Source organism: Hippoglossus stenolepis, chromosome 15 (genome assembly GCF_022539355.2).
Source record: "Hippoglossus stenolepis isolate QCI-W04-F060 chromosome 15, HSTE1.2, whole genome shotgun sequence".
Classification (NCBI taxonomy): Eukaryota; Metazoa; Chordata; class Actinopteri; order Pleuronectiformes; family Pleuronectidae; genus Hippoglossus; species Hippoglossus stenolepis.
The window spans coordinates 22,601,773-22,612,965 of record NC_061497.1 but is presented as its reverse complement, the minus strand read 5'-3'; the positions used below and the strand labels follow the sequence as shown (position 1 = coordinate 22,612,965).

The 11,193-nt window shown below is 45.5% G+C and overlaps 1 protein-coding gene across 1 annotated transcript; it reads left to right on the top strand.

Annotated features, from left to right (window-relative positions):
* Nucleotides 1-7,276: 7,276 nt before the first annotated feature.
* Nucleotides 7,277-10,936, top strand: pou4f4 (POU class 4 homeobox 4). Its single transcript, XM_035178844.2, has 2 exons — nucleotides 7,277-7,628; nucleotides 8,922-10,936. Exons 1-2 carry the CDS (start codon nucleotides 7,509-7,511, stop codon nucleotides 9,846-9,848), a joined length of 1,047 nt encoding a protein of 348 aa, XP_035034735.1. The 5' UTR covers nucleotides 7,277-7,508; the 3' UTR covers nucleotides 9,849-10,936.
* The last annotated feature ends 257 nt before the right edge of the window (nucleotides 10,937-11,193 follow it).

Sequence of the window (11,193 nt, the reverse complement as noted above, 5' to 3'; positions counted from 1 at the left end):
GGGAGATACTGGAGGAGTTCACCACACGGAAACTACACCACAACGAGTAGAGCTGATTACAACTGAATCGTTACACGGGAAAAGTTCAATTCAGCGCAACTGGACTCGGTCGAGGCCGAAGGGTGAAGACGATCACGTGTTTACTGCAGCTGCCTCAAATCTACTCATCCATACATGTAGTTAAGTTTAAACTGACGCCTCACATTCTTTCTTTTAGGTGCCCCGACAATGGTTTTATCATTTTATTTAATTGTACTTCTCTTTATGTTTCTATTGTATATCACTTCTTGGTTGTTTTTCTAGATAATTGACGTAGTTTCCCCGCTTGATTAATCTTCTCTTAGATAACGATGACCTGGAAAAACAAGAATCCTCATAGACACTGAATAATATGTACATGCACACACATGTACATGAGACTCTTTAGTATTAACAGCCACTTAAAGCGCTTGACACACACGTCCTTCACCCTTTCTCATGCACATTCATCCAGAGGTTCTATGTATTGCACTTCTCAGGGGGTAATTTGGGGTTCAGCGTTTTGCCGAAGGACTCTTCAACATGTGGACTGGAGGAGCCGGGATCGATCCACCACTGACCAAGTGGACGACCCGCTCTTCCTCCTGAGCCACAGCCGCCCCACGTGGTTTTGAGAGGGCTTCGGTCGCGGTTGCACAAACCTGTCGATAGGAACACTGAGAATAGATATTGGACTATTCAGCCTAACCTGATACTTTCAATACAAACTATTTTTTAAATTCTCCCTTTTTAAAGTATCTGTATAAGTCACAGTGTGGAGACGGTTGTTGAGATTTATGAGACAGAGCAATAAACTGGGGTTATGGTTTAGTTATGTTGAGGCAATTTAAAGGCCGAGTTGAGCCTCTACCCCCCCCCAGCTTTATATCTGAAGCCCCGCCTACAAGACAAACCATAAATCAGGCTAAATCAATTACCAAATCTCTGCAAGATGTTAAATCAAAAACATTTATGTGCCCATCAGCATTTCAATTGTCACAGAAATATCACTATGCTTTATTATATGGGCACTTTAAAGAGCATTTGTTTGATAGCAGTTAAAACACCCCTCTGGACTGTCTTCCATGTGGTACACTCCAGATCCCCCCCCCTCTACAAATGGAGTTAGAATCTCCCACTACCTGTTTGCCAGTGGGACCAGGAGACCCTACATGAAGGTGAATATAACAAAACACTTGAACCCAAAGAACATTCAATAAATACTTGTGAATTAAAACTGTGTCTTGAAGTTATTTCCAACTCTTGATTGTGTATAAGTGCAGTAAAGCAAGATTACATGGTTTACAAGTGTGAGTGTGAGTGCTAGCTTAACATGCTACCATGCTGGCTAATGCTACAGCCATGCTAATGCTAATGCTAATGCTTATAATACTGAGGTGGTGCAACCAATGGTTTTAACAAAGCACATCACGAGTAACTGCAATTCTATTTGCCAGGTTGGAATAAAAGTCGAATCAAACCTTGGGATCATTTTCTTTTAACTCAAATATAAGTAACTGTAGAATTCTAATCACAGATTCCATCGTCCTCTTCCTTCTTGAGAGTAAATGGATGGAATTCACTCGTATTCCACAGAGATCCATCCTCAGAGAACCCTCCAGTGCTCCCCAGCTATTGTACAACATGGCCGCTCTGCTCCGGCAGCACCGCTACTGTAACATCCTGTCCTGGTCGCTCGGTTTACTGTACCACCTTCATGCATATTTTACTCTCTACTGCTCTTTCTTTCTGTTTTCTGTCTTTCTCAGCCGCTCGCTGCTCTCCACAGAACCGACAGCATGATGTCGTCCTCCTGCAGAGAATCTCCTGAAAACTCAAAGTCCTGCTGCGGGCGGACGAACCTCGGGATCCTCGTCCAGACTCCACCGGAAAACTGTGACGTGAAATCCATCACACCTCCAGGAAACCGCTGAGGCAACAGTTACTTCAGTTAATAACATTGGTAATTCACTGATTTGGCACTTTGCATTTAATATCTGTTCCTTTCTCCAAAACTATGGATCCAATCAATGAAGATTTCACGGGAGTTTACAATTTGAATCCACTGTCCTGGTAGCTAGTTCTCCATTAGGAATCCTTCTCCAAGTTTGAAATCAAGAGGATTTGAGAGTTTGGGAGCTAAATTCAGACGTGTTGCTTTCCTGGTTTATTACAACTCTTAACTCCGCCTGTGGTCGGCTCAAATTAAAACAAATGAAACCTCAAATCTGACCAAATACAAACTGTGGACTGTTGATCAACTCTCTAAAGTGTCGCGCTCCTGGAAAACATTACCTGAAATAGTTCATTTTGCAGCTATAAACTTTAAAAGTCTTCTTCTGTAATATTTACTCTTAGTTCTGCCGGTGTCGGTACATAAACAAACGTATTTATGCAAATTTTAAGCTTCCAGGAACAGAACAAATTTAATCTTCAGGGGCTTCATTTGTACAAGTTGGGAAAAATCATCACTCAATGCTGACAAAACTGATGGTTTCAAGTCATTTAAGATTATTTAGCTTCTAAGATTCTGCAGGTTTTTCCACTTTTCAGGTCACAGAAGTCGTCGAGCATCGTTCAACACTGCATGAAAACACTCTGGTGGAACATGGACGACTTTATCGTCTACATCCTCATCCCTCGTGGTCAAGTCAAGCAGAAGGACAGTGGACCACAGACTGTTTCCTCTCAGAAAGCAAAGAGACAGGAGGCGAATCCCTTTTCCAAAACCTGCAGGTAAAGTGCTGCGGATCCGTCCCCGAGCAAACCAACTAACCTTTTCTTCCAGCCTCGTGTCTTTAATTTGTACTGGCAGACAATGAAATATTTACAAGGAACCCTACAGGCAATTACATTAAAAGTGTGCGGTTAGACACTGCCTACCCATCGGCGGGGCCCCTCGGTGAGAAGCTGAGACCGATTTGGTGAATGGTCGCAAAGTTTACAACGTCAGATTTTACTCACTATCAATAATTCAGAGCTGGAAGAAGCAGAGAGAGGGGGGGAGGAAAAGGAGGACAGGAGTGAACGGAAAACAGGGGAAGGAGAGGTGGAGGAAGCGAGGGCAGGAGAAGGGAGCGACGGCGTGAGGAGGTGTGTGTTTGTGTGTGTGTGTGTTGAGAATGTCGGAGGAAGGCTGCACTTCAGTGTCCATTTGCTAAATGTGGCAGAAACGCGCAGTGCGGCGGCCATGTTGTGTTCGTTGAAAGCTTCTCCGGACGTTCGATCCCTCAGAGTCCATCCTGCTTTCTAAACACACACGTCGCTGGACATGAGCTACACACGCGTGCGTATTTTGTTTACGTCCAACATACACAAACCACTTATCCGACAAAGACACACACACACAGACAAACACACTCACACTTTGCAAAACTACGACAAACCTTGATGTGTGTTTGCAACAACAAGGACAACAACATGGTTTTTAGCTCCAAATTAGAGAAACGTAAAAGCAGTTCTGATGGATACATTCAAGTACAGATAACATTATCACCAGGATGCATTTGTACTATTACCTCCACCACGGAGGGACATGTTCTCACCCCCGTCTTCCTGTCAGCAGGACTCTGATAAAACTACAGAACGGATTTCCATGCAACCTGGTGAAAGGATGGTTCCTGAGCCAGGAATAAAAATAAAACAAACTTTTTTGTTGGTTTAGAGATTTAGTTTCAGCACAGATTTGAAAATGAGCGCAACTTTTCAGATTCACCCTCACTAGCAGTTGTCCGCCCACCTTTGATTAGAGGGTGTTAATATTTCTGTATATATATATTAAAAGGTTATGATGTAGAGACGCCCCAAACTGGACTCTACCTAAAGGCCAAGATGGTTTTAAACACTATGGGATGTTATGAGCCGTGTTCAAACCACAAATGTACATTTTTATATGAATGTGTAAATAAATGTGATAATAAAAGCAGCATTGATGCATTTCATCAAAGAACAGTCACATAATTTGGGTTATAGCTATAAAGTACATTTAAGTGCTCAGTATTTAATGTGGTGGTTTGCATGTGCCTTTACAACAAAGTCCTTCAGAGTGGTTTTCTCTTCAGGATGTCAGATCATGAGGGAATGTCTTTTGGAAAAATTTCAATCTTCATGTAATCTTATTAAAAGACTGAGCAATTAGTTGAATGCAAGTCTAATGTATATAAACTCAATCTGATGTGTTGAAAAGTCCAAAGTTAACCTCTACACTTCCTTCTCCTCTGCCTGTTTCTCTCTAATCTCTTTTTCCTGAACTCTTCCTCCGCCCTTTCATCCCGGCCTCCCCATTTTGTCCGTTCGGTGTCGCCTTCCCAGAGGAGCGTCCTGGCTGCCAGCGTCCCAGTGGAGACGGCTGATGTATATTTGATGAGCCGGTGCTGGGGACCCTCTGGAGGGCTGCGACCACAGCAGGACAATGAGCCTCACTCAGGTTTCCTGATGCTCTTTTTTTTTTGTTGGTGGAGTTGGTGAGTCAAGGGCTGAAGTTTCAGCCGAGCAGCAGACGCAGAGGCAGAGTTTCAGGGGTGAGACTCAACACAGTTAAAACCCAACACAGTTAAAACTCAACTAAGTGAATTTAAAATGCACATTTACAGGTTTTGCTGTCACAAAAAACAGGAACATACTAAAGAAATGTCTGTGTTGAAAGTCAAAGTCAACTTCATTGTTAATTCTGCCGTGAGTACAGGACATAGACGGGATTGAATTGCTGTTTCTGTCTGATTCCCAGTGTAAACATACACACAGAAGTGCAGAATGTGTTATGCAGAGAAAATATAATACATAGTACAACATAGTTTGCAGTCAAAAGGCACAAGATGGATGTCAGTGGTGCAAACTGGAATAGTGCACAGTGGGGTACAGTCTTTGCTTATGGTGATGTGGGTAGTGGGGGGGGGGGTGGTCCTTGGAGGAGAGGGGGGAGAGTTCAGCATCCTGACAGCCTGATGAAGCTGTTTCAGGTAGAACCAGCACTGAGGCTCCCTGACGGAGGGAGACTGAAGAGGGGGTGTAGGGTGTAGGGGTCACTCAATGCTGGTGGCTTTGTGGGCTAGGTGGGTTTAGATGTCCAGGAGGGGGGGGGAGTGAGGCACCGGTGATCCTCTCAGCTGCCTTCACGATGCTCCTGCGGTTGGCGGCTGCTAAACCACATGATGCAGGGGGTCAGGAGGCTGTCGATGGCGCCTCGGTAGAAGGTGCACAGTGATGGTGCCCTTGCTCTCTTTAGAGGAAGGGCCAGTGATGAGATGTTGTTCTTCCAGGAGACCTCCTCTGGTTTTGCTGCTGCTGACGCGTTCCACAGCGCTGCCATTGATGGTCAGCGGGGGGGTGTTGAGTGTGGGTCGATAACAGTCTCCTTTTGTTGTTCCTACTTTCAGGGAGACATTGTTATCCTTGCACCACGTGGCAGCTCGGCCACTTCACTCCTGTACTTGGATTTGTCACGATTCGTCGCTGATGAGCCCCCACACACACACAGTCGTGTCATCAGCAGATTTTATGAATCGCGTGGAGCTGTAGGTTGGTGCACAGCCGTGGGTCAGCAGGGGGAACAGCAGGGGCTGAGCACGCACCCCCCTTATAATGTAAATGTAGAGTTATAGGATGTTAATTGATTAATTGGTTCTCTCTGGAGTTTTACACCTTATTATCACTTTCAGCAATTTACCAGACGATTATTATAACTTATAATAGTCACGTAATCAGGTGAAGTGTCTGTGGAGAGTGATGCATCAAGTTCAATGTTGATGAACAGCAGAAAAGAACATGAGCAGGTTCCTTTAATTTAATTGTTTTATTTATTATTATTACTATTACACGTGTAATAAAGGGGGATTATTGAACCTGGAGCCCCTCAACCCCACCATGCCCTCTGTGACCCCTCCCTCCTCCCCCAGGGGGCGCCCTCAGGTGATTATCGCAATAATTATTCCATCAGTGTGTGTGTTTGTGTGTGTGTGTGTGTATGCGCGCGCGTGCGTGAGCAGGAAATCCCCATCCTGCGCTTCATGTGTTTCTGCTGCTCGTGCTACGAATATGGTTCACACTCGAGTGTGTGTGTGTGTGTGTGGGATGATGGGGGGGGGGCATCCTCACTACAGCCACAAAGTAAATGAAGCATGATTAATTAATGTATTAATTGCCGAGAAAGTGAATGGGGTTCAGGCGGAGGAATTCCTACGCATCTTACCATGTGCCATCAATTAATAATCTGTGTGTGCGTTGTGTGTGTGTGTGTGTGTGTGTGTGTGTGTGTGTGTGTGTGTGTGTGTGTGTGTGTGTGTGTGTGTGTGTGTGTGTGTGTGTGTGTGTGTGTGTGCGTGCGTGTGTGTGTGTGTGTGAGAGCAGGATCATAATCAAGCGCTTGTAATTTGGAGCAGAGCAGAGGGAGCTGCTCCTCATCACAGAGGAGGAAGGGAACCAATTAATCAATTAAAGTTTAAATCAACCAATCAATTGATTACCTCCGTGTCTTTGTCCAATCACAGCTGCTGTTTGTAACCATCCTGGAATATGTCCATTGTAAACCTGCAGATATAAAAACACACAACATTTCACAGTGTGAGCATCGAGCTGAACAACAACAGACATGGAGGAGATTCTGTAATAACCTGCCTGAGTCCAGCTGTTGCATTTGGAAGCATCATCACTGCAACACTCTAAAAAGAAAACCTGTGCTGCTGCTTCACATCCGGTCTGAGGCTCAGCGACGAAAACTAAACATAGTTTCCAATAATTCATCTGCTCTCAAGTGTTTAAAGGCCCGAGTCAATCATTTCCCTTCAAGACTGAAGTTGACATTTACATCTGATTATTTACATGCAAAAAAATCTAATTATTCAAATGATTATTAAATATTTTTGGGGAAATTTTTGTTTTTAAAAAACAATTAGCATAATTACAGGAGAATTAAACATGCACACTTTCATACCAGAACCTTGTTCCTGCAGGTTTCACTGACATTATTAATTTCTTAAATCTTCATGTCTCAGGGTCACTGACTTTCTTCACGCACTGTTGGTTTCTCACAAACGTCAACGCTCAGTTTTTAACAGTGTATCCCTCTCTTCCTCGTTGCCTCCGCCACGCAGAGCCACGCACGCTTAGAGGGGCGTGTCTACACCCTGTCTAGTCCTGGCGTGATTGGTGCAGGAGTCGCCACGGAGGGAGTGAGGATGGACCAATGAGGAGGAGCCTGCGCGGCACTGGTCCAATATAGGCGCTGGAGGCGGAGAGCATCTTTATGATAGAAGTCATTTGTCAGAGGGAGAAGGAGACAGGAGATCTACGGGAGCTCAGGAGTTACCTCTCCTCCTTTTTCTCTGTTTTTTTAACCTGAACCTGGTTGCGTCCTGATTCGCGAACGACTTTTCGTTCAATCCGACCCGTCTGCGTCTGGTTTTTCTTCTCCCGAGGCGTTTCTACTGCAGAACCCAACCAGCGCGGAATCGAACCAGGACGACGGACAACGACCTTCCCTCAATTCTGCAATCATGATGTCGATGAACAGCAAACAGCCTTTCAGTATGCACCCGATGCTGCACGAACCCAAATACGCTCCTCTGCACTCCAGCTCGGAGGCCATCCGCAGGGCCTGCCTGCCCACACAGTCGGTGAGTCGAACAAACATATCTCCACTGCGTCTCTGACTCCTGATGTCCACTAAGAAACTTCATGTAAAAATACAGAGTGGAAAAGTTACATGATAAGTTGTAAAAAAACACTTTTAAATGTCATCTTTCACAGCTCGTTAAATACCAGATAGGAGGTTTTAGTTATTACGCACAGACGCACCCTGCAGGAATCACTGACTTTGAATTGTGCCGTAACGAATTTTGATTCATATATATTTACTCTAAATTGATTCGTAGAATAAAACCAAACCTCTGTTTAATAATCTCTTAAAATAATAAAATATGTGTTGTGCCACTTAAGGAAAAACATATAATTGGATCACCAGGAAGAGTTTGGACGTTGCAACGAAAATAAAATAGTGTAACGATTAAAAAATGACGTTGGCTGATTAAATGAAGACCAAACCGTGTAAAACACTCGAGGTAAAACAGGATGGATCAGAAAACACCAGCAGGGAAAACAGAGAGTGAGACAATCTGTTCACTTCGAGATCAAACTCTGCGCGTAAAGACGCACAAAACGCGTCCTTATCGCCGAGAAGCCAAATCCTGTTATTCAGCCGAGATGCGAGAGAAGCTGTTTGAAAAGATGAAGGAGGAAGAGAAGCTGCGTGGATTCTCTCAACGCGTGTTATCTCATATTGTCCCATTCATATTCTAACTCACACCCGTCTCATTTCATTGTCCGCAGAAATTATTCAGGAGATCGTAAATATTAATTTTAAATGAATATCCATACACGCGGACACACTCGAGGCGTCGGACGCGGCCAGTGATCAAGTTACATCGGATTGAATTGGGGTTAAATGTGGGAGATTCAATGTTTGGTTTATTTTAAAGATTTTGCGTGAAATAAAAATTGCAATTATGGCATTTAGGTTATAAAAAATCTACAGAAGTTACACATCGAAAACATCCCAACGCTATTTATCTGCTTTATTTCCCAGTTTTAAAAGTTTTAGTTTCAATGCGTCTCACAAATAAGAATGATCGTGCACAATTATACAATTTACTAATAATGAAACTTCTTTTTTCATCATGTACAAAATAATGATTATTTCTCTCATCAGTTTCATATATAAACAGAAAGAAACTAATATTATTAAAATATATTTCCAACACAAATGTCTGCAGGGAAATGGAAATGAATTGAACTTGAGAATGATCCGTGCGTAAAAGAAAGAGTTTGCATGATGGAGATTAGTTTAAATTGGTGATTATATATTATATATTATATATTCCTCTCTGACTCTGACTCTTCTCCTCCCGCAGCTTCAGGGCAACATCTTCGCCGGCTTCGATGAGACGTTGCTGCAGAGAGCGGAGGCTCTGGCCGCTGTGGACATCGTGGCCCAGAAGAGTCACCCGTTCAAACCCGACGCGACCTACCACACCATGACCACCATGACCAGTATGACCTGCACCCCGACCTCCTCCAACGGGCACCTGCACCACCCGTCCGTGCTCACCTCCCACCACCACCCGGTGCACCACCACCAGTCGTCGCAGGGTCTGGATGGCGACCTGCTGGACCACCTCACACCGGGCATCTCCCTGGGAGGCATGCCCGGCTCGGACGTCTGCTCCTCGGCCTCGCACAGCCACGCTGCCCACATGTCGGCCATCAACCACATGCAGCACCATCACCACCAACAGTCCATGAACATGCACCCGCACGGGCTGGGCTCCCACGGCTCCCTAGGGGGCTCCGTCGGGGACGTGGAGCCCGATCCCCGGGAGCTGGAGTCGTTCGCCGAGAGGTTCAAACAAAGGCGGATCAAACTCGGAGTGACCCAGGCGGACGTGGGCTCGGCCCTGGCCAACCTTAAGATCCCCGGGGTGGGCTGTCTGAGCCAGAGCACCATCTGCAGGTTCGAGTCCCTGACCCTGTCGCACAACAACATGGTGGCGCTGAAGCCGATCCTGGAGGCCTGGCTGGAGGAGGCGGAGCGGGCGCAGAGGGAGAAGATGTCCAAGCCCGAGATCTTCAACGGGGGCGACAAGAAGCGGAAACGCACGTCCATCGCGGCCCCGGAGAAGCGCTCCCTGGAGGCGTATTTCGCCGTGCAGCCGAGGCCCTCGTCGGAGAAGATCGCCGCCATCGCCGAGAAATTGGACCTGAAAAAGAACGTGGTCCGGGTTTGGTTTTGCAATCAGAGGCAAAAGCAGAAACGAATGAAGTTTTCTGCGACGCACTAAGATGACTGGGTTGGGTTGGGGTGGGGGGGAACCAGTGGGTCTCTGCCCCAGTTCAGACAAAGACAAACCAGAGACAAGCTGCTGCTGCTGTCAGACAAAAAAACTAGGTACACCGTTGTGCCTTTTCAGCAGGGGCCTCACCTGTTCGAATCCCAGAGGGGCCCGTGGGCGCGCACTTAAAAATAAATATGAACAAGTCATTTATTCCAGTTTAATTTATTATTTGTCCCTTAGTCTCTCAATTTGCCCCTGAAATGAAAAAGCATCCAACACGTGAGATGCTGCATCACCTCATTAATTAACTATTATTGTATTAAAGATTTAAAAAATCATATTTCCTGACCCACCCTGGACCGAGAGTCTCGTTGAGTCCGATCAGTGTTGTCCACTTTGTCAAGGAGCAGCTTTCACCGCCGGGTTTTCGCACCAGTGCCTGATCCTCTTCTTCCAGTTGTGGAAACGATTTCACCGAAAGTATTCAACTTGTTCAGGCCGCAGCGTTTCTCCTCGTGTGTCCGAGGTGTTAGAAACATCTGGATGTGGGACACCGGACGACCACCCTCCACATCAGCACGTGCAGGAACTGGTCTCCGTCGTTTGGCGGAGGTTCAGCCTCGTGCAGCTGCAAAACAAACAACTGGATTCAACGGTGTACCTGTTTTTTTTGAAAAATGATAAATCTGACAGGGGAGACGGAGCAGCGGGACACGGACTCAACATCTGGAGGGACAATGGTGCTCCGTCCCGCTCATTCATATGGCAATTATTGTACAAATAAATGAAGAATAGTAACGAAGGGGAATCGAGGGATAACTGTGATTATCCTCTTTAGCTTTTTTATATTTATCATTGTACATATCTGTGAATACGTGGCACCTCGTGTGTGGAAAAGCTCATTGAGATGTATTGAAAATGTTTTCGCTGTCTTTTCTCCCGGGTGTTCGTTCGTTCCGTGGGAACCGATGGAACCACAACACATTTAACACAAAAAAAAAGAGAGAACAAGTTGTGTGGTTGAATGACATGAGGCACAAAAATTAACCGTGATCCGTTGCATGGTTTACTCGTCAGAGGGGAGAGAGGAGGGAGGGAGGAGGGGTGGGAGGGAGGGAGGAGGAGGAGGGAGGTGTGGTGGGGGGTTCGAATCTCCTCCGAGGTGAATGCATTGCAATAAGAAGAAAAACACAAACACACGCACGAACACACACATTCACACGGTGTAGCTGTGTGTCTACCTCATTACGCAAGTGTTGGCACGTTCATGGTGATTTTAAAACACACACACACTCCCCCACACACACACACACACACGCTGTAAAAGACCAGTAGCATCTTTTTTTTTATT